At 41.3% G+C, this 24018-nt stretch overlaps 1 protein-coding gene across 4 annotated transcripts in view; it reads right to left on the reverse strand.

Moving 5' to 3' along the window:
* The window catches only part of tanc2a (tetratricopeptide repeat, ankyrin repeat and coiled-coil containing 2a), a 126445-nt gene that overhangs the window by 68933 nt on the left and 33494 nt on the right, over window positions 1–24018 (reverse strand). For all 4 annotated transcript variants that reach the window (XM_028985248.1, XM_028985249.1, XM_028985251.1 and 1 more), the window contains exon 3: window positions 5911–6010. In XM_028985248.1, the coding sequence (XP_028841081.1) occupies window positions 5911–5977 (67 nt within the window). In that variant the 5' untranslated portion in view covers window positions 5978–6010. The remainder of the gene's footprint in view (window positions 1–5910; window positions 6011–24018) is intronic.

Genomic DNA, 24018 nt, shown 5'->3' on the forward strand with positions numbered 1-24018 from the left:
AACATGAAATTTCCCTCATGGGTAGGATGGTTGTCACAATACCTTTCACACCTTCCAGAAACATCTGTGTACAGATCACTTCCGCTTAATAAATTCCCAGACTTGGAGTCAGTGCTCAAAACCGCAAATGTGGCAGCCGCCAAACGTCAATATCAAGTGTCAGCACCAATGTAATCCCCTGCCAACCTGAATTGCACAACTTAGTGCAAAACCGTATCTTGCAGAAGAGTTACTCAGCAGGAAGCATGGGCCACAAACCATGAATCACTCTCTAAACTAAAACCAAAGCCTTCAGAGGAATTACACAGACGAGAAGGACAAGGACAATTTTTAAATAAAACACGATTTCTCCGTTTTCTGTTCGCTTCAGCTGAATCCAGAAACTGTGCCGATTCAGCAGCAGTTACAACAAACTGAACAAAAACATGTTAGTACAATGATAAAAGCTGTTGCACAGGTCATTCGAATGGTAAGGCCAACCGAACAAAAAAATGAACGGAACCAGGAAAATAAGGAACCGTTTGTGTACACAAAAAAAAACACAAACCAGGGAGTGAAAACGCCCAGAAGTACACATTGAAGGGCGGTTGCACGGACACTAGCTGAAACGTGAAGGTGATTGTCATTGTGAAACACAGCACACGCCGCACACAACAAAATGTGTCATCTACTTTTAACCATCACCCTTAGCGAGCAGCCATGACAGGCGCCTAGGGAGCAGTATGTGGGGACATTGCTTGGCTGAGTATCGGGTTTTGAACCAGCAACGTTCTGATTACGGGGTCACTTGCTTCACCGCTAGGCCACCACTGCCTCTTGTCGAAGAAGACAAGATCCTACTTATAAGATGAATTAACCTCCCATATGTTGAAAGTGAACATTTTAATGGAATTATTCCAAGTAAATTTTTGATCCTAATGGTTATGCATTTCAACATGAGATTGCTTCAAAGTTACATCAAAGTTCCATATATCTGTGTGGTCACTATCCTACTTGTACAACAAATGCCAGAAGGCCAAACATAACTCATTATTTGACCCTGAAATGGGTCAATGGTTGGCAGCTGCATTGATTTTGATGCACTGTTTATTCTTTTGCGATGTCAGATTAAAAAAAAAAAACAACTCTCCTACTTATAGGCTGCCTTATATATATAAAAAGTGTTCAACTTTGCTGCATGTGTTGAAAAGAAAAAAGAAGGCTGGTGGACAAATATACAAATGTGAAATTGAAAGTTAGTGGTCCCTAATGAAATAAAGAAATGCATTAATTTATGTTAAGATACATTTGGAATCAAAACTGCATTTTGTCATTAGGATCAGTTTTTGTACAGCTGAGCTACTTTAGGCTCTTTAAGGCCACACGGCTGTTTAATGCTGGTCACTGTTTATTTCATTTTTTTTTTAAATTGACGGCAAGAAAATGTTGCATGCAGCATTTATTTGAACACGCAATCAACTGAACGCTGGTCCTGAACGGCCATGTGGACACTTTGAACTGCTTCAATGAGCAGAAAAGCTGTGGCCGTCCAGTCCATGCTCACCTGACGTGGCAGCGCCTTTGAAGCACGAAAAAAGAACTTCACAACCCAGTTGATGTCGACATGGAATGTGCACGTTCACATCGCGAGCTTGACACTCCTGGCTTAAAGGAACTAAATGTGCTGTAATAAATTCACATGCAAGGTTATGGTTCAGGAATGCTAAGGAACAGGTTACCGCCACATCACATCCACTTATCAGTTTGTTTTGTACTGCTTTACTGTGAGGATGTTCCGTGGATGGTCTCTGTAGCCAAAAGCGGCGATAAATGAAGGGACTGAAAGGCGGGAGGGATTGGGATGGGTGGGGGGTGGACGGAGCGGTTCTTATTCCTGTAGATTAATAGACCCCATCTGGCACAGCGTCCAAACGGAGTCAGGCAGCAGCCAAGGGCTGTCAGCAGGGCAAGGACAAAAAGATAAAGCACCGATATGCAGAGAGGAACGATGCTCTGTCTAACGAAACAAAAGTAAAGCGGAGGGCGCGAGACAGTGTGCCAGTTTAGTATTCAAGTTCAGGGAGTTCTCCAATAAACATTTACACGGGTAAAGGGCTTTCAGTTTCACTGGTGGTATATCTCCCTTTGTTGAAACACTGTTCAGGAAATGTAGTCAAAATGCCAAAAGGACAGCATGCACAATGAATCTTTATACTCAATTCAGACGGCCTCACTAATGTTATTTGTGATGGGCAACAATTAATTTACCTGTTTATACAAAGTCAGTTTTTCTTTGAAACTGCATCTGGTCAACGAAGCAAGAACGATTATATTAACGCTGTGTATATATTCATTTAGCTAATATGCAATAAGCCATATCTTCAGATTAAAAAAAAACATGTCAGCTGCTTCCAGTGGGGGGGGGGAAAGTCCTGTTTTGTGGATGCATACAACTCCCTTACAAAATTCATGGCCCCAGGCCTGACTGGTCACACTCGCCTGAGCCCCTAAACCTGATTGGATTTTTCAGAGCAGAGCTGACAGAAAAGCCATCAATTAGCAGACAGTGCTGGTGCTCAACCAACTGGCCACTGGTTGCCATGTGAAGTGCCAAGCTGAGCTTCTCGATAAGTTGGGAACACATCCATCATCCCTGCTCAAAGCAGTTTACCCTCCCCTGGAAAAAAAAAAAAGTGCTGAGCTGCATCCCGCTAGAACTGCATGGCTGTACTGCTGAACTGTACAATTGGTCTCAATCCCAGTAACAACAGACTGGAAGAGACTGTTTTTCTGCTATACAATGCGCAGCATACAGGAGCATGCTAATTTGCTAATGTCACTGCTGGATTTACAGTGATAAATTGAATAGGCTACTTGCTGTGTAATTTTGCAGCAGACAATGTGGCAGCTGGCATCACAAACAGAACACATAAGTACCAGTCAAATGTTTGGATGCAACTACTCTGTGGCGGTTATGGAGACTAAGACAGAGGCAATTTTGAAGAATCTAATGCAAAACGATCTTTTTTTTTTTTTTAGCAGTTTCGATAACAGTTGGCATCATCAAAGCTGGTTCATGAGAGGCTCATGATAAGAAAGTGTTCATCATGAGCATTTAGGACTGTTGGAAATAATCCCCGTTGACTAATTTAAGGTGGTTGCGGGAAGCCAAGAGTGTGTAATGCTGCCATCACAGCAGAAGATCCCGCTTCGGTTGATGGTTGATGACAATAAATATGATTGAAGGCCACAGAATTATTTTTAAGTCAACTGCAACTGAACACCACAAACAAAACTTGAAAAATAATGTCCATCCTTCCAAAAGATTAATAGACATCAGGCAAAATATATTTCCAAATAGTTTCCTCGTGTAACGCCAATTTAAGGACATGACCATGTGATAACAAATAATGATGAACAAAGGGCGTGACAACAGAATCGTGTGCCAGGTTATACAAATAATTACTCAATTCTTTCAGTCAATTAAGTAATTACAGCCTGTGAGTGAGCAGGATGTGTACAGTAAATCCCTGTGACTACAGGAAGTGCTGAGCCTTGTTCTCGAAAACACTGTAGCTCAGCCCACACATGTGTTATGACATGCAATAAATGTTTACCGCAGCCCTTCCACAAATGGAATTTTTCCACTTTATGTTGTTATTTGGACCTTGCGGAAAAGCTGGCACGTCATTTCAGTGAGGCTGGCGCTCCCGTGGGACGGACTCGATTCTTCTCACGAAGACAGAAGGGGTCTGGAGGCAAGCAATCAATTGCACGGCGATGCAAGCTTTATGGCACTGACTGTAATCCTTCTTGTTGTGCTGTGCAAGTCGCTGGCTGCTTAATTTATGGGAACCATATGCGGTGAGCTCTAACTTCACCTTAACAATAGGCTCACCACCAGCAGCACACTGTTCATTTAGTTGGTTACAGGGGCAGAATATGACCTGAGAAATAAAGTGAAAGTGAAGTTTTTACATTGTGAAACACTGCAGCACAGCACACGGTGACACTGTGACTTTTAACCGTCACCCTTAGTGAGCAGTGGGCAGCCACGACAGGCGCCCGTGGAGCAGTGTGTGGGGACGGTACTTTGCAGAGTGGCACCTCAGTGGTACCTTGTTGGTTCAGGATTTGCCCCTCCACTGCCCCTAAAGACTTGAACCTTCAACTAAACCTGAAAGGAACACTGTTTCTGAGCTGATCCATGTTTCCATCAAATTCACTGAGCTTTATTCACTTCCAAGACTGAAAAAAGGTCTTGGCTCATATGTAAAAAAAGGAAGTGACCATTGCATGGACGAGTATTGTTGAAAGACCTTGAAGGTACGGATTAAATCGGTTGACATTTATCATCCCTGCTTTGAACCATTCTGCATGGTGGGTGAATTTACTTTAGCTTCAGCCTCGGATCCCATAATAACATCCAGAGAAATCTCCAGACACCCGGCTCCTGCAGTGCTTCTCTCTCCTGTAAGGTCTCTTCGGGGCATGAAGTGACTAATGGCATATTTCTGTCCCCATTTCTCCTTTCTGGAGGAGGTGTTTGGCAGTGAGACTGAAATGTTTATTTGGACTTCATACGTATTGCTGACATACCGTGGCGCAATAGAATGAATATGACACAATAATTACAACACACAACTTTCTATTAGATTATGCTCACTGAGGAAAACCCAGATTGGCTGATAAAAAAGGCTGAAAACCAAGAAGGCAAAGCCAAGCACTCTGAACAGTTCCAGACCACAGGCTCTCCAAAAACATTCGCCATCATTTTCACAACAAAAAGAGGCGGTTCCAGAATGCCTAAGAACAGGGGCCACAGTCAAGGAGCTCAAATGTCACACTGAACTATCCTCAGATAGTGAAGATCCGGGAAGACCTAAATGGGACTAAGCGTCCTTTGAGCGGCTGGCAAACTGAAAGACGTCTCACGAGCCGAGCTGTGTGTGCACAGCTTTCACCAAAACATGTACATCCAAACACACACACACCCTGTCGGCTTTAGCAGAAAACACAGCCTTGACTGCTGTGTGATCCCATAACTGGACAGTTAGTAAAAAGAAACTGAGCCTGAAACCTGTCAGAATGACCTTTCTGTATAGGATGCTAATATTTTTGTCCATGTCAGTTTTTGTCACAATAATGATAATCAGTTAATGGGTAAAATTGCAGATAAGCAAATATTTATTGGTGTCATATATATAAGAGCAGGGTGTAGGTTTAGTATGAAATACTACTTGGGAAATTGTACAAACAAATGCACGGTAAAACTCTTGCCATCGTGCACAATTGAGAATGAAGATGTTGTAACCACAAAATCATCACTGTGGAAGAAGCCAATGTTGGCCTAGTACCTGGTATACACAGATATTGTAGGATCTTCAGTGGTCTGAGTGCTCTGATATGATTTACATTTACATTTACATTTACGGCATTTATCAGACGCCCTTATCCAGAGCGACTTACAATCAGTAGTTACAGGGACAGTCCCCCTGGAGCAACTTAGGGTTAAGTGTCTTGCTCAGGGACACAATGGTAGTAAGTGGGATTCGAACCCGGGTCTTCTGGTTCATAGGCGAGTGTGTTACCCACTAGGCTACTACCACCAGGGTTCGTGATTTAAGAGGAACAGGTAATTTTGGGGTGTCTCTTGTGGCCCTTTTACCAGTTGCTGCCGCGTGTTTGCTGTCCCGCTCTGAGACGTGTTTACTAAGATCACTAGTGATTAGCTTTTGAGAACAGATCTTGCTGCAAAAGTGTAATTGACGATTAGGATTCATAGGACTAAAAGCCTGCTCCAAGAAGATCAATTTTAAATATTCATATTTACTCTACCCACATGAGCCACTGCCAATCAGTGCCAAAACCAGACACATCTACTGCGCTTGAGGGATCAGACAAGCAGAAATGGACAACCAGGACACTTACTGCTGTTACGGTTCTTGCGGTTGGACTTGCCGCCGCTAAGCAGCATCTTCAAGCTGTTCCTGAACATGGCTGCACCAGACTGCAGAGGCTACGAAGAAACCTGCAAGAGTGCAGACAAGTCACGGGTTAGAGACAGTTCTAGATGTGTGAACGGAAAGACATTCACCACTGAATCATGTTTCCTCATTCCCTGGACAAATAGTTTTTATGGAGCACCAGGAAATGATACACAGACTTTTTTTCATCACAAACAAGTCAAATTTTTACACAGTGCTGCACCTTCAATTCCTCGAGAGATGAGAGACATTTGCGGCCTAGATGCATGCATTTCACAATATGCACTTCTTAAGCCCTGTGTGTAGGTGCAGGCACAGCGATAATGAGGTTTATTCAATGGATTAGACATTCTTTGCCAAAAATTATTTTTAGGGAGGTTTCGTCACTTCTGCCTTCTCACGTTCACACCTTCAACCCTAGTAATTACTGCTGCACGTGCAAAGGCCTGTATGCACATACTACTGCTTCCACAGTTTCCATATTTTCTCAGTCAGATCACAAGCAGTGTGCAAAAAAATGTATAGCAGTGCTGTTTTGTCCAGGGTTCTCTTTCAGGGTTCGTGGTTCAGATTCTCTTCCCGTCTGAGGTTCTAACCCGCACTTGCCTCTGTCATAGATTTAAATATGCATTATAACAAGCTTTATTCGGAAGATACTCATGACTAAATAATTGCAAAACATGTTACATTTTTTATTTGGTAGACATAGGTTAACTGCACATCCATTTTCCTAAGCAAGAGAATGCAGGGCAGGCCAACCCCATTTTCCTTCCCTCCCTAACACTCGGTTGTCAGTGCCGCTTCTTGCATGTTAATTAAGCAGCAGTGAGTCAAAGAGACTGGAAACAGCAAATACTGGCTGTTTTTTCTAGACCACCAGGGCTTCAATGGCTTCCAATTGTAAAATACAGAGGATTTCTGCCACATGGACTCCCCAGGGAGTATCTGGTCTCGATTTGATCCATTTTGGCTGTCAGGATCCTCTTAATCTTCCCGTAATCTTCACTTGCCACCATGGCTGGGCATTTGAGTTATAGGCCCAACAAAAGGCCTTAATTATCACTGAAATGTCATCAAACAAAAGATGGAGATTTAAGAGGAACAGGTCATTTTGGGGTGTCTCTTGTGGCCTTTTTACCAGTTGCTGCCGCGCGTTTGCTGTCCCGCTCTGAGACGTGTTTACTAAGCTCACGGGTGATTAGCATTTGAGTGAAAAATTTCCTGACATTTGAAAGGCTTGAGGGGGCGGAGAATGAAGAGGCCTTCAAAAGCTGCTTCCGCAGTGTCACCCCAAAAACGCATGTGTGAGAACAAGACAGCTTAATGGAACAACCCAATTGGCTGTTTTTCCTCACTGATAGAGGAGGAGGAGACATGCAGGAACATATGTTCCCTGTTAGGAGGGGAATGACTCAGCGAGAAGCTGGGCTTTGTGGCTTCTCTCGCTAGCCGGCCTGTGACGCCAAACTCCATCAACAAAAGGAAGGCGAGAGATGGAGAAAGACACCAGGCTCCCACAGAGTTCAGTTCTCCGCCACTTGTTGTCTCTCTGTCTCCCTCGCCACGCAGACCAGAGGGGGCTCAGTGGCCGTGGCCTGACCGCTGTTGCCCGTTTCCTGGAAGCGTCTGATTCCATAGAAGACCCTCCCCCTCCTCCATTACTTAAACAGCATGATGTGGCAAAAGCCAAACCCAAAAGCCCCTCGCAGACTTATTTAACTCTAACAGCTGCAGCTCTAGTCCTTTAATCTCTTCTATACAATCCAGACGAGCGCTCTCTTTCTTTCTGAACATTTATTAAAAACACACAGCTTCACAAGCTGTGGAATAAACTGCCTAAACTCCAACATCAGACATGTTTAAAACACCACTGAAATTGAACTTTTATTCATTTGCTTTTGATTCTGCCAATGTGTATGTGATTGGAATTACTCTGATATCTGTAAATTGTGTATTGTACAACAACTATTTTTTTTTATATATTCTTTATAAGTAAAATTGACTTGACTTTGACCAAGCAGTAGTGCTTGGATTACCACAACAAAGTCAGGGAATTAATGAATTAATAAGTAAGCAGTCTGAGATCCTTATTTCACTTATTAATACTCTTCTTGGCATTGTGTTTGACCCTAACCATAAACAATCGGCTGCGTGTTTGGGGTATTAATCAGCAGCTAAGAAGCCTTAAAAAGCTTATTTTGGCTGATGCAGCGCAAATATGATCCAGATGGGTTAGCAGGAGGTAGTGAGTGAATGATTTTGAGTGTGTATCTCAGGGTTATAAATCAACCACTGCTTTGGCAAATATAGTAATGCAGGGAATAAAAGCAAAGCTCATAAAGGAGGTGAGCACTAAAGCATGACTGAGGGTGACTGTTATTTTTCCTGTGGCTTCTGTTCAGTTAAGACCATGTCATTATATTCAACGTGAACATACATTATCAATGTGCAAACTTGTGCACACAGAAAGGGCTGAGAAACCAAAAATAGTATCTCCATCAGGCCATCGCTCTTTAATGCATTGATTGAACCGATACGGTCCTTACACAACCACACCTAGCCGTTTCAGGAGTGAGGTGAGAAGATTTGGCATTGACAAATGGCAGGTTGCCATCTGACATGACGAGTACTTCTGTACTCATCTTAGCACTACAAATGCTGACACTTCATTAGATCAATTCAACAGACTCAATGCTACATTGTGCAAAATTGAGAGTAACTGAGGAGGACACATGTTCTACTCTGAATCCAAACTACCAATGTGGCTGTAAACAAAGAGATGGTTAGAAGATCTATTTCAAAGACCCATTTAGACCCGGTTTCCACAAAAGAGAAACACAACACAACTTACTTATCAACTTAAAATCAACAAATCTTCAAATATCAAACTACAATAAAAATGATAAAAATTCAAATGAGATAAATGTTTTGTTTTTTTTAAGCTGCAAGTGAAATGATGAAAAAATATCTTTTGGCTCCAGAGCCATGGGCTGCAAACCCCCGTTCTAAATGTATTCAGCTAAATTAGCAGGGTTAGCATTTTGCTATACACTGTAGATGCATTGTGAACTGTAAAATGCTAATGATTGTCCCTCAATGCCTCCTCTGCAGCATTCCTGGGTTTGGCCAGAGGTTTTAATGAGGCCCACGTGGTCACAGAAGGATGCTAATGAGAAAGAATGAACTACAATCAGATGGGATGTTTGAAAAGATGGAAAAGAGCATTGAGTTGTCCAACTGGCTTGAAGTGCAGCACTATCTGCTAAGCTTTAAACTTGTTCACTAATGTCCTCAGGGTACACACAGAATTTTAAAAGCAAAAGTCTTAAGAGATTGCAGCTGTTGGTAACCACCAACAACAATAATCCTTTTACATCCATAACCACATTACATTATGCCAATGAGGCCTATATAGACCTTTCTTATAGTTGATAACAGTTACATGGTTATTGATATCAAAGAGAGTTTTAAAGAGTTGAACTCATTTGTTTTTTAAGATGCTGTGTATATTCAGTAGCTGCCGATGTGTTTGGCTGTAAGCAGCACAGAGGACACACCCACCGTGGACATCAAGACGCCTCGCAAGTCAAAGCTGAAAGAGCGCTCTGTCTTAATACAATTTGCTTATATATGAAGGGGGGATTTTTGCATGGGCTGTGCTGGAGTGGGGGCCGACAAGAGGGTTCCTTGTGTTCCCTCTGACGTGGGCTCAAATTGGCCAAACGCCTCCTTGATGTCCTGGTTGAAACAATGAACAAAGGGCCAAGTTGTCCACATTAAAGATTAACCTCATCATGTCCAAAATCTCAACATGCATCCAATTTGCATCAGCTACGCATGCTGTCTTTCTGAATATAACCAGATTTTGGGAGGGAGGGATGGTGATGTTCTCTCTAGGGAAAAGGTGATCAAAGCAATACAGACAAAACAGTGTGGATGACAGGGAGGGTAGGGGAGGCATACAGGTTCAGTGAAAAGTGAGCTGGAAGCACAGAGGGAATGAAGAACATGATAGGAACATTTTGGCAGGGCCCTCTAGGGAAAGGAGTTCGTGCAGTGGTCACACACACTCGTCTGTCCTTCTTTCTGTTTCTTTGTCTGAAGACCAGCTCTCAGCACAAACTGGCCCTGTGCATCTCCAGATTACTTTCAGATGGTCATTAGTGTTATTGCCAGATCTGGTTTTGGCGTAAACTGCAGGCACGCATCATCCACATATTGTTCCAGGATCCAACAGGCACACCTGCAGTCTTCTGCTGCAAACACTTGAGTGAATTACATGCTTTGTCTGATTCAGAAAATCTTGCTAAATTACAAATACTTTCTGTATACAGTCAGACAGAGTCAGAGTGAGAGAAGAGAGAAAAGAAAGTGAATGTGACAATTACAAAATTAAAGTGCTATCAAGCTTTAGAAGCAGGAGCCCAGACACTGCTCCACTGATTGTCTACCATGGGAAACAAGTTCTCAAAATACTGCGTGCAAGTTTACTTCATAAATAAATCAATGATATCCATAAAACTGTGTTTCAAATTTGGCATATGCAGTGTGTGTGTGTGTGTGTGTGTGTGTGTGTGTGTGTGTGTGTGTAGATGACTTTGGTTTATTTTATTGTTATGTGACAGTTTGTGACAGTGTGACATGCACTTCATTTTTAAATATTTAAATTATATAATATTATATAAAAATATTTATAAATTACAGCGAAATAAACTGAAATATAACAGCCAGTTGCTAAGGTGAAAAACCAGTTATCCAAAAGTGGTTGCCAATGGTAACCGGGCAGCCACTAATGCTTGGGCATGTATTCCTCTGTCTATCAGAAAGGAAGAAAAAGAGAAACAAAGAGAGATGCAGAGAAATGAAGAGATGAAGCGATAGACAAAGGAAGATCTCATTCTCATGCATGAGTGGCAGCTGTCATCTCTGATGCGTCTCAATGCACCCAACGGGAAATAAGGTTTGTGGAAGTATATGTAGGCGCTGGGAGGTATGTCATGATTGAGTTGAACTGCTTCCAGCACTTCTTGATTGAAATGTTTCTTATCACAGGCCTTTGCATCAGGAGGATGAAATTACTGCTAACCTCATTTCCTTGTGCTGTGAAGCTCCCAGGTGTACACACATATGTGTTCTCCATTTGCCAAATCTATTTATCCAATGGAATACACTCTTTTGTTATCTCACCCAAATTAGGCACAGTGCAGTGGGCTATACTACTTTATCTAGTTGTTTTTTAAGACATGTTAATGGACCCTAATGCATCTATAGCAACCAAAAGCACATCTTCAGAGATATATTAAAAAAAGTGTTTGTGTGTATACACTAACACCCGCATACATGAATCTAGGAATGTTTGCATGTCATTTACAAAGCATAACTTTCTAATGACTTGCATATTATAGGCAATTAGTAAAGAATGACTGTATAGATCGGATATATACATAAATCATTTACTACCTTCATCGATTGTGCACCTAAGCACCTATTATGCTTTCAGTGCGTTTTGTCTGTATTTCCATGTGTCTGAATTTGTGCAGGATTATGTAAAAAAGCCAATTTACATGAAACTTGGGAGGCCAATGTACCTTAGGCCAAGCCAGAGCTCATACATTTTTAGAACGGATTCATGAATTTAGCCTACTTTTGCTGTGCACATTTCAAAATATATTCTGACATATACAGTTGTTCCTGTAACAAATGTGCATATCATAGAAGAGCCAACTGTTGACCTTGGTACTCAGTACTCTGAGTGCTCTCCTTCAAATCTGCCCCCTCATATAGACTCATCAGCCTGAAATCCTTAGCTTTTAAGAGGAGTGTGTATTGCAATTTATTGTAATTTTTTACAATGAGAAATTGAGTTTTTTTTTCCCCGATGGATTCATTTTCAAGAGAAAACAAATAAATTGATAAATTAGATTCCCTTAGATTACATTACAAGACATATACATGATCAAATGATGTTTAAGTGAATATCTGAAAAATCTTCTTCAATTAAAGTGAAACGTTTTGCTAACTGCAGTGAAAAAAAAACTACGCTACAAGGCAGCTGCTCTCAGCTGTTCTGCCGCTGATCATATATTATTTGGGCATGGGACATAGGTGACAACCATGTAGTAGGAGGATGTCAGTGTTGTGCTGCCCACATCTATCCTGTGGTATAAAACTGACCACTGATGGAGGTATAGAAGACATGATAATGCATGAATTACAGTGACGCACTGGGCACATTTGGAGAATAAACAGCGTTTAGGCTGATCTAACACGCCTGATTCCACTCGGGGTAATTAAGTAATGCGTTGAGTCAGGTGTGCAGCCACCGCCGGGCCGCCGGGTTGGCCGCCGGGTTGGGATTCAATGGTCGGGCAGAACCGGAGCAGCGTTTAACTATTTAGCTTACAGCGCTGCAACTAGGGGAAATTTCGAAGAGGGAACGTCGAAGAGGGGTGCTGTCGACGTTGTACTGCCAGCAATGTTGCCACGCAGTGCGACTATGAGTGCTAACAGAACCTTAAGCTGTATGCTTTGCACAAAATTGAAAGTCAGTGACTCACAATATTGTGGAGGGTGTGAGTTTGTGAGGGATGGATGAATAGCACAGCTATGAAGCAAACCACACAGGAGGTGTGGGGCTACGCCACAGGAAGAGAAAGTAGAGATAAACAAAGCAGCAGAAACACTGCTGCTTAGGATGCACTGGATGCACTACGGTGCAGCATGAGGAAAAAAGAACACAAATGATGTCCTCAGCAAATAGCTTAGAGGTCTAGATATTGTATAATATTCTTTCACAACGGATTCCTCTTCCTGAGTTGATCCTTCCCATCATTAACACACAAATACACGCAGCGGGCACAGTAGCAGCCCCCTCTTGCCAACTCCCTTCACAGCAGAGCTGCAAATGCCACAGTGTGGGCATTACTGGGCATCAACAGCTATTGACAACATGACTCAGTACTGTCCGATATTCACCCGACATTCACACGATTGATGACTGGTATTTTTAACCATAAAGAATCTAAAGGATCTAATGAAGAATCTTGAAATTGTGATGTTCTCCATTCTATGATGATGCATGATGAATGCAAATGCAAAAACAACTTGACACTAAAATAAAGTGTTGGACGTTACAACATTTCAGATCAGATTCATTAGCAATGACAAAATGTGTGCTATCCCTTTTTGTATTTGTCCCTCAATCCCCTCTAGGCTGTCTACAGTCAAGCGCAGTGTTAACAAGGGGAGAGGAAGAAAGAAAGCGAGTGAGGAAGATAAAGTGAGAGAGGGAAAGGGTTTTAGGGGGGTAATCCGGCACCCTTTTTGAGCGGACTGCAAAGCCTGGAAATCAAAGCCTACTGATCATCAAAAGAAAAGCCAGGAGATGGCAACTCTAGATTTTCCTCTTCTTGGTGTTTTGTTTTTTATTTCAGCTGAAATAATTGGACAGTGTCTCCAGGCCTTATGCAGATTTGATGACAAGTGGACACATCTTGGAACAAAGCAGATGCCAGGACAAGTGCGTTTCGATAAACAATAAAAAAAAATTCCCAGATTCACCTTTTCATGAACCATCACCATGTGATCTTTCAACAATGTTCCACTGCTTCACTTTCTACGCGTGTACAACATCACACAGGCAATGACATGCCAAATGTTAGTATAGTAGAGATAAACCAGACAATTGATTTATGGAATAAACTCCTCTCCTCATACCCCTTTTTTAGCAATGGCTGTGGTACTGTGTTACCCAGCCATACATTTAAAACAAACTTCACAAAATAGCCCTCAAATGGAGGATCACATTTCTTTCTGAGAGATTTTATGAATGCAGTGAGGATTTCTAAGAATGCTCCCAATTGTACAGAATAATTAGGGCCAGATTCAGGAGCAATTTTGATAAACATTCCAGTTCTGAGCTCTGTTTCAAATCTAAACTTACTAACTGCTGTCTTCTACTTCTAGTTGAACAGGCATCAAGCACAAAGAATCAGGAGCTTGTCTTGAAATATCTGGGCTGACCTTTTCAAAGGCCAAACCTAAACCAAGCTAAACTCCACAACCACTAATGTCACTTAAATGGAAAAGTAGTTCTACATAGGCTATGGCATCAGCTGTGACAAACTGATTATATGAAATACAGAATGAAGTTATTTCTCTAATGGAGGCATTGGGGGTTCAAGTATTCTATTTCAGTTCAGGATCTGATAACGTAAGTATGCAAAAATGCAGTGAAAAGGAGAAAGGGCAGATACTTTTACCAATAAACTATCAAGGCTTTGGCAATGATAGAATACACTCCATGTTTGGTTCAAAAGAGGGAGATGCAGTGGATGGGGAAAATGGAGACCGTTGATCTCCTAATGGGAGTCACCACGTAATGGCAGTCAACTTCATGTAATAATACATTCAATGGAAAAAAAGATCAGTAGTCTATACCAGAAAACACATACACACACACGCCATCCATCCCATTGTTTTTCAGTTACGTAACCTGTAAATGGTGGGGCGATAAACGGCACTACATCACTGAGGAAACAGGAGGAGACAGAGTTTGCAGCCCCAGCTGCTGTGCTACTTCCTGCATTTGATTTGAGGAGGAACTCCTCAATGTGCTATTTGCACTTCCATACACTAGATTTCAAATATCTATCAGTAGGTCTTGTCTCCAGTTCTGCACCATTTGAGGTTTTCACTGGGCCAACCCACCTGATACAGCTCAACAGATCAATATCAAGTCCTTTATTAGCTATAACGAGGGAATTTCAGGATTAGTTATTTCCAGTTGAACCACTGGAGAAAATTTTGTGGCCAAAATTGCAAACCCTCCATCAACCCCAATTAAAATGTTTTTTTTTCCTTGACCAGATCTAGTGAAAACATAAGAAACTCAATGTACTAATTATATTGCTGTTCAATATTTTCCAAGATTCTCACTGTCTACCTTCTATGGGAAGGTTTTATTACAGACAGCATGACTAATGAATGTGGAACATCTCAGGCTGAAGTAGCACAGCATTAGTGATGGATATTAATGGGTAAGAGGAACTTCCTCACTCACTCCAGATCAAAATTTTTCCTCCATGTCTGGAGCGGGTGTGTCTTGACCAAGAATGTGTTATCTAAGGGCTATGTTGGATTATATTTAATATTTATAGAACGTTTTGATTTATTTTCATTTATAATCAGTGCATAAGAAAACAGAGCCTGAAACTGCAAATAAAAAAAGAACAGCTTTGGTTGAATAATACGCACTTGGGGTACTTCTGTGATCATTCATTCTTTTGAAACAGGAACTGAAGCAAGCACACTCTGAGCTTTACAGTGCAGTGGTGGCCCAGGAAGCGGATTCATAACCGATGGGCTGCAGGTTTGAATCCCAAACAGTGCTACTGAGCAAAGTACTATCCACTATCCTCATGGATAAATCCAGAGAACACGTTTTCTTGTGTGCAGCGTGTGCTCTGCTGTGTCACAATAACAAAACACTCACTTTTCACTCGTTTTTAACACAGATCTTATTGAAAAGGAAAGTCAACACCTTGTCCTATCAAGTCAAGGTGAACAAAAACATTTCATTGGGAATAAATGAAAAGAAGCGTACATCCTCAGCAAATACATTGCTAGAGACTGCAGCAGCAGTACTTTGGCCTTATCTCCTTTCATCAGTGGTGTAGCTCTCCCTAGAGGTCTGGAAAGCTCAACTAGATGACAGCACAGTGGGTCCCATGAGGGTGAGTAGGCTGGAATAGAACAAGGTTAGGTTTCTTATGCTCCCTTTTCCCAGTATGGCTTGCATGTGCTTAAATGTGCATGTGCTTAAATTGGACATGAGACTGTACCATCTTTTTAAAGTGAAGTGATTGTCCTTGTGAAGCACAGCAGCACAGACCTGGTGCACACAAAGGATGTGTCCTCTGCATTTAACCCATAACCTTAGTGAGCAGTGGGCAGCCATGATAGGTGCCCGGGGACCAGTGGGTGGGGATGGTGCTTTACTCAGTGGCACCTTGGCGGTTCAGGATTTAAACCAGCATCTTGTATTTTTCCAGTCAGTGAAAAAATATTTTTGTACTTTTTCAGATTTACTTTACCTGTACTTTACTTTCCTGTTTCATTCAGCTTCTTATAAAGTCATGCTATGAATAAGTCTTTCTACTTGAGAAACATTTAATATTTGTGAAGTGATGTCAGTGTCAAAGTTGTGTTATTAGGGTGTTCAATACTTTTTCAAGTAGGTCTTTGGACACAAGGGCGCTGCCTACATTGTGTCTCAGTGGCAAAATCTGTAAGCTGAATACAAATATGCCAACCAAGGCGACTCCAGTCTCCGATAACGATTGTATTCTAATCTGAAACTCTAATTAATGCATCACTTAGCGCCAATGGAAGGGTTGCATAGCAACAGCTGAGCACGGCTGAAAGAAAGCGGTGCTGGAATGGTTTGAGACTCCCGTGTCTCTGTGAGGAAACAGTGTGTGTGTTTGTGTGTGTGTTAGTGTCAGATTTGTCTGGGAGGAACAAACATTCTAGAGAATACATTAAAAAAAACATTAGCAAGCAGAGGACGATGCCTCTATCTGCCATAGCACACATGTTAAAAGTGCACCAGGCTGAGCCGTGACACCACGCCAGCTTTTTGTGACACCACGCCCGTCTTTGATGGCACTTAAAGCGCTCTAAGGAATTAATTGGCCAATGGTGTTTTTTTTTTTAAACTTCTGTCTTTCCCCTCTATCACCCTTCCTCCCTCCATTATCTGCAGAATGTACATCAGAATGAAAGCACCACGTTGTGCCTGTAATTCCACGGCCATTTCCCCACTGGCTTATTCCAAAGATAACACGGAATAATGAATGTCGGGCACAAGGAGAGGAGGGTGTGTGTGTTGGGCATTATTGAAATAGACAGATAAGATATTCTGTTGTATAAGCATTTTGGTGTGCACACACACACCTTGTGTATTTCTCCCAAGGGTCACATAGAAAATCTATAGAACAGACCTGGCCAATTCCACTGCCGCATGCCCAGTATTGTAAACCCGTATCATGTTATTGGTTCCCATAATGAGATGGATGTTCGGAGGCAGTCAGTCTTGTTCACAAACGGCCGAGTTCCAAACCGCAGCATCCCGAACAAAGCACAAAGTCTATTAGGGCCTAATAGGTAGAGCGAACAAACGCCCTATGAGTAAGTGATGACAAACGAGGGGTCGACTTATTCATATTCATTCAATCAAGATAGGTGGCTTCAAACAAACCATTGTTCAATTCCTATCCATTTATATGTTTATCGTCCTCTCTTTCTTGGACTTTTATCATCACTTCTTTCCTACACCAGCCTTTAAATTGATCCCCCATTCATATATAGAGCAGGTAGACAAGTATTGTACCATAACATTGGTTACATGGTAGCCTGAATATGACAAGCTGTTGATTAGTAAAGACAAACAATTGCTTTATTCCTGGTCCAAATCCAATGGCTCTCATGGTAGAAAAAAGAGAACTTCAAAATCAATCTATCAACATGTATTTAGGCATATTTAATAGGAAGAGGTTTAATTTTCTCCGGTGTAATTAATTTTACATGAATGAGGGAGAGGGGGTGGTGGAAACTCCGCCTTGGCATTTGGAGCATAAAGCTTTTTGGATCGTTTTTAATAGCTGTTAATAAATGGTAGTGAAAATATTTGCAATGATACAATTAGAATGGAGAAAAAAAGGAACAGAAGGATCCAATAACTGGTGGTAATAAGGTATGTGTGTGTGTGTGTGTGTGTGTGTGTGTGTGTGTGTGTGTGTGTGTGTGTGTGTGTGTGTGTGTGTGACTTGTGTGTGTATAGGAATGTGTGTTTTCTTGAACTCCCTCTCAGCCTCAAGTGCAGCTGCTTCTTTGAGCGTGCTGTTTGCTTGCCGTGTAAGCACAGGATTTCCTTCAGAAAAGGGCCTTTTATTCTCTTTCATTCATACTCACGGCTGCTAGAAATGCCACACACACACCTACGCGGCATGACAAAACATGTCTTCTCTCCACATGTACATGAGATCATGTCCAAAACAAGTGCTTTCACTAAGCATTCAACTAAATCTCTCTCTCTTTCTCTTTCTCTTTTTCTGCTGACCTTGATAACAGAACCGGCTGACAAAAGACTTGGCCAAATCAGCCTGAGGCCACCATGATGGCCTGTTTGAGTGACCCCCCCCCCCGTTAGCATGCGGAGATATAGAATGCTATGGGCTGTTGGTAAGAAAGGGAGTGGCTGAACGAACAATGATTACTCTCAGGGTGATGCTGGGTAAGAAAGCAGCAGGCAAGTAGACAATCCCGGCCGATCGATGTCGCGCTCGCTCGCTCCAGTCTGACCTACTTTCTCTTTTTCTTCAGAGCCCCGCCCAGCACATGGCCCATTGATAACGCTGCTCTGTTTTCTTGCCTCCCTAGGTCTCTGTCTTTCATCCCGCAGACAACAATGGCTGCTTTCACTGCAGACGGCCACCCTCTGCACGAGACTCTCACTCATCAATGACAGGAGTCCAGCTTGGGTGTTGCAACAAAAAAAAAGATTCACAATAAATACGACTTGCGATTGTTAAGACAGAAAAAATCACCAAAAATGTGCTGTTCAGTCAAGAAATCTTGCTAAGTATGAATCTTGCATCTGCTGATTTAGCTGAGTTCTTACACATTTTTAGAAAATAATTTCCAGGACTTTTCAATGACTCTAAGGCAAATTTTCTGTGCAGAATTACCAGAAAATTGTTAAACTAAAGTACTCTAAAAAGCTTAACTTAAATGACAGTGTTTCTTCCTCCAAGTTCACGCAGCCCAAGCTGTAATTTACATGACTTTTAAGAAGAGACATGCTTCTGCTGAGATGCTGGAATATGGAAGCACGCAGTACTAATACATGCAATTAAAAAGCATATCACCAAGTTAAATGATGATGAATGTATGATGAATGTATTTCACACTGTAACTCTCTGGAAGGCTCTGCCCCACTCTGACTAGTATTTAAAAGTGTGTTGCTTTTAACTGACGTTTCCTTCATAGCGACAGAAATGTTCTGAAATGAGTTATGGGACAGGATGGGCTGTAAAGGACCCATCCAAAGTCCTTCTCAACCAAGAAATGAAGGTCACATTTGATGTAGCCTCTGGGACATCCACAAAGGACAAGTAACACAGATAACCTTTCCACCACACTTTATGTCAATTTGACATCCATCTGTGAGTCGTGTCATTATTATAATCTGAAAAATCAGACCTCTTACACACAGGAACATGCAGCTCTACCTGTAATGCTTAGCACATTAGGCAGAAAATCTGAAAGAGTTTCCCTGGTGACAGAATATCTAGCCCCACCATGTACCTCTCCAAAATCTTTCAGGCTGTTATAAGTGTCCTGGTAAAGACAGACATGACACAGACCTGTGGTCAGTGTAGTGGCCTAAGGTGGCTCCAAGATCTCCTTGCATGTGCCCGTAGACACAAATGTCTTAAAAAAATTCAATGATCACAAAGCTACAAATCACTCATAACAGCCAGTATAATTCTTTTATTGAAAAGGTGTCATATTTTAAAGAGTGAAGAGAAAATCTCTCATGATTCTTTATTCATCTTCAGCAGAGTGAATCCATTATAATTGCAAATGCATTCCGTGCCAAACGTAGCAGATTTCGATTAAATAAACAAAATTTTGCTCTGGCAGCGGGGCTGAATTGAGCCGAGTAAGCTGTGTGACGACACTAATGGATTTGACTTTGACGGCGGCGTCCCCTAAATGAAGCTACATGAATCTTCCATGACCGCTCTCCTGTAATCCCCCCAGTAAACAAACCACCCCGGACCGTCACAGAGTCTTAAGAAGGCACCGTTTGGTTAGTCATCTGTCAGTCAATCTCACTGGTTGGATGGGACCCATCAGATGCAAGTGACTGACAATGACTGACAATGCAGCAGTAGACCTGAGCGTGTCGGTCACTGTTTGCTGTTAGCAAAGAATAAGCGAGAAAGACAGGAGATGACAAAAAGAGTATAAAATAATGACCTGTGCAACAATGACAAGAAATGAAGGGGAATTTGAGGAAGGATGGGAGTAAAACGTAAATACGGCTAAATGGAATGGATGGAAAAGCGAGCTTGAGGACGGAAGGAAGTGAAAATGTGCCGGAGTCAGATGGCCACTTACTTGCCGATCCCCACTGCGCCAGCAGGACAACCAACCGCACAGAACAAAAACATTTATTGGATAGCAATCCCTTCTTTAAACCGCCTGGCAGTAGGCAGTGGAACGTCAAATTGGAGGATGACCTTGAGGAGAACAGGAAGTGATGCAGGGAACGGAAACAGGAATCGCCCAACCATTACCTTCCAAAATACACACTCGGAAAAACAGCTGACCCTGGACTGAGCTGCGGGATTGGATTGGCGATTGCCTTTTCAATCATTCCTAAACTTAATAAACAAGCTTATCTTCTAATGAATAAGAATATATCAAAATGTGTGGCTTTCAGTGAATTGCCCAACCCCCCCAAATCGTTATTTGAATTTAAAATATTTATTTTTTCAGGACTTCAGTACAATCATGCACCCACCAATTCATAGTGATCCATAAAGCTGCTATTGGATAAAAGGATCAACAAAGTTGGTCCAAAAAGATGCCAAATTTAAAGGCCATCCATCTGCCTTAAAACCAGAGTACTGGGATATAAAAAAAAAAAAGTATTTTTTGCAGCTACTTTTTTACATTTTACTTCTTTTGCTGAATGAATAATTTAATGTACTGAATATACACAAGTACAATATAGGAAGGTTATTCATTCATCCATTTATTCATTCATAAAACTTATTTAAATAACCTAAGTGATCAAAAAAAGGTAAAAACTTAAGCGAATATGACATTTTAAGTTAAAATGACAGAGCAATAAAATATAAAGATGCACTAGATAGAAAACTGTGCAATTTAGAGATCTTGTGAAAAGTCAGATATCATAGCGAATAAAGTGAATACATGGAGCCGCCCATTTTCTGAAAAACATTTGTGAAGAATTTTATCTTCAGTAGTATATTTCACTGATTCTCTCCCTTTTAATCCCCCGCCTTGGAACTGCCTACAACAGGATTCTTCCATCTCAGCCTCCAGGGACACTCAACTAAATCAGTGGCCAGTGGCCTGAAGGCCAAAGGGATAAGAGATGCTGTGGTCCTGATAGAAACCCCCGTGTAAACGTGAGTGAAACATGCAGCCTCTTAAACATGTCTACATACCAACCGAATGGATTTGCGTTACAGTAAAATGCATTCAACATCTTCCCCTTTAAGTGGGTCACATGGCTCAAGGCCCAATCCATCTGCTATTCTGGTCAGAGTCACAAAGGCGTCTGCCAATCAGAAGACAGTGAAAAGGCCCCCAGTACCAATTTACCTCTCTAATCAGTCCAGTAAGTAGCACACAGAGCAGCACACTCAACTGGCTAACCCCTAGGAAATAAGGCTGACCTTCGACCTGCCTTCTCAGCAACTCCAGCCAAAGGGGGTGTTTCAATATAACGTGGCCACAGCACATACTCACGCCACATGACAGACCAGTTAAGAGAGGAAACATATAAAAGCATATGCTTAAGCTTTTTTTCCCAAAACTAATTCAGAATATTACATTAATTCTGAATAATAAAAAAAAAATGAATTAGCCCGACATGCATGAGAATTATTTCATTTGGAGGTTAGCAGGGTTGCTGAGGCTTCAAAATAACCAGGAGGATATTAATATCCTAAGTGTTTTTAATTAGTGATGAGTATGAAAAAAACAGGATGGGCACTTTCTTAAGTACCCCTGTGGCAAGATGCCTGCTGCAATTACTGAATCAAAAGTTCAGAAAGTGATATTATGTGTACTATCCATGTGGTCTGGTATTTACACTGTCATTATGGAACGGCATATTAAATTAAACATAATAACTACAATTAAGTACCCATAAAGCATTACAGAATGCATTGTTGTGACTCAACGTGAACATGTCCCCTGAATTAAGAGAATGACTAACATGCGGCCCCACCACCGCTCCCTTATGGAACAAACAAGCTACATGCATGGGAGGTGGTTTGAAATGAGGGACGACGCACTCCTATTTAACCACAAACAGACTTTGTGCAAGAGGATAATAATGGTGTCAGGACACAGACGATAGAGAATCAGTCCAGCCCGCTTCCCTATACCGCATGAGGTAAGGCTTTTGGGTTGAGAAATGGCTGCTTCTAGATCTGTGCTGAGGGTCTGTCTGGGCTGATAATAATAGAGGGAGGAAGCAGGCTGCCTTGTTTGAAAGTGTTGTAAAAACCCTTATGGCTTCTAGGTGCGGAAGCGGCCAGGGTCTGTTTCTCTGAAGCCCTCAATCTCTCAAAGAGTGGCTGAGGGAAAACAGATGCCAGCGAACACACACTAATTAAAGGCAAATCAATTTCAAAGTGTGTCTTAAAAGTGAGATTTGGGGTTAAAGGCACCTAGCTTTTCTCTTTCATCCATCAGTCTGGCAATGTAGCAAGGCTGTTAATTACTAGCAAAGCATAGAATTCTAAGGTAATTAGCAGTGTTGTGGTAGTAGATTAAAGAAGACAAGTCATTACAAATTAGTTATTACATCTACCAAATGTGAAAACCCTAGTAAATAACAGAGTAATCATAACAGTTCTTCTGAAAGCATATTAACTTTGTTTTATTTCAAAAAGAAGTTTTATCAAAAGGGAAAACATTTGAAACATCTGTTATATGAATCTTGCATAAGGTTGCAGAAATGATTATTACTTTTAATTAAAACAAAACAACTACAGTATCTGCTCAATACAGTGTTCACAAGTGAGATTCAATTGATCTAGAGCTTAATTAATACTTAATTAGTTGCATAGAGTTAGGACTATAATATATGGTGATAAAGTGCTAGATTACATTTGCAAAATAATTTTAGAAAACATTTATAATAAATAATAAATATAATCTAAAAATACAGTTTATAATAAAACCAGTATCACTAAAAATGTATCCTAACCTAGTAAGTGTTAAGCACAGCCTCCTATACTAAAGGCCCTTTGCACCAACAGCTGACCATCCTGTCACTTCAGGGATAACAAAGTGAGGTGACCCCCATGGAGAGGTGGAAGGTTACAAGAGTCAGGGGTCAAAGGTCCCATTAAACCACACAATGTCAATGCTGTAAGTCCAACATAGGAGTTATACGCCAAGGTGTTCTTTTTATGGCAAGACCAAAATCAATTCTAATGTTAGTTTCCAGCACATTAGTATTCGTGTATCCAGAAACAGCACATCACCTCACTACTTTTACATTCCTGCAAAAGGCGAGCTAATTTCATGTCTATGACATGGGCATATTCCAAGCCCTGTGATTACCTTTTAACATCATCTTCCTTACCAAGCTCATCATTATCAGCAACACATGAGTCATGCTGCGCATGAAAGTGGTACAATCAAAAGGAGTGATAGGCCACTCACATTTAATAAAGTTTGCATAAAAAGTTTAAGCACAGTTCAACTGAGGCAGAGCTGTAAAGCGAGAGCTGGAAGAATCTCATATTTTGGAGTGCAGAGTGCAGACACAGAGACAAAAAGCAGAGACGTGCACAGTGAAATCCACAGTGAAAATACATGCACGAACAGATGGGAGGGATGGTATACAAGAACAAGTTCAGCGTGGGAAAGTGGATGTTTGATGTTTCTTTATTCTGCCAAAGTAGAAAAGTTCACGTTAATATGAAATATCAGTGATGACAATCAATAATATCACAATGAATTCATCAAAATAAATCTTGATTAATTCCCAATTAATCCTTTTTTTCAGTCATACCACTTTTTTTTTTTCACTGACCTTCTGCATCACACCCCACACAGGATGTAAACAAAACATCTCGCTTTTATAAAATATTAAACATTTATAAATGAATCTCCACAATTAACACATTAATTTTGACAGGTATATTTAACTGGCAATTGCTTAATCTTCCCAACCATAGAAAAGGTCCAGTGGCTCGTCTCTTCATACCCA

The sequence above is a fragment of the Denticeps clupeoides genome, chromosome 7, assembly GCF_900700375.1.
Source record: "Denticeps clupeoides chromosome 7, fDenClu1.1, whole genome shotgun sequence".
In the NCBI taxonomy this organism is placed as follows: domain Eukaryota; kingdom Metazoa; phylum Chordata; class Actinopteri; order Clupeiformes; family Denticipitidae; genus Denticeps; species Denticeps clupeoides.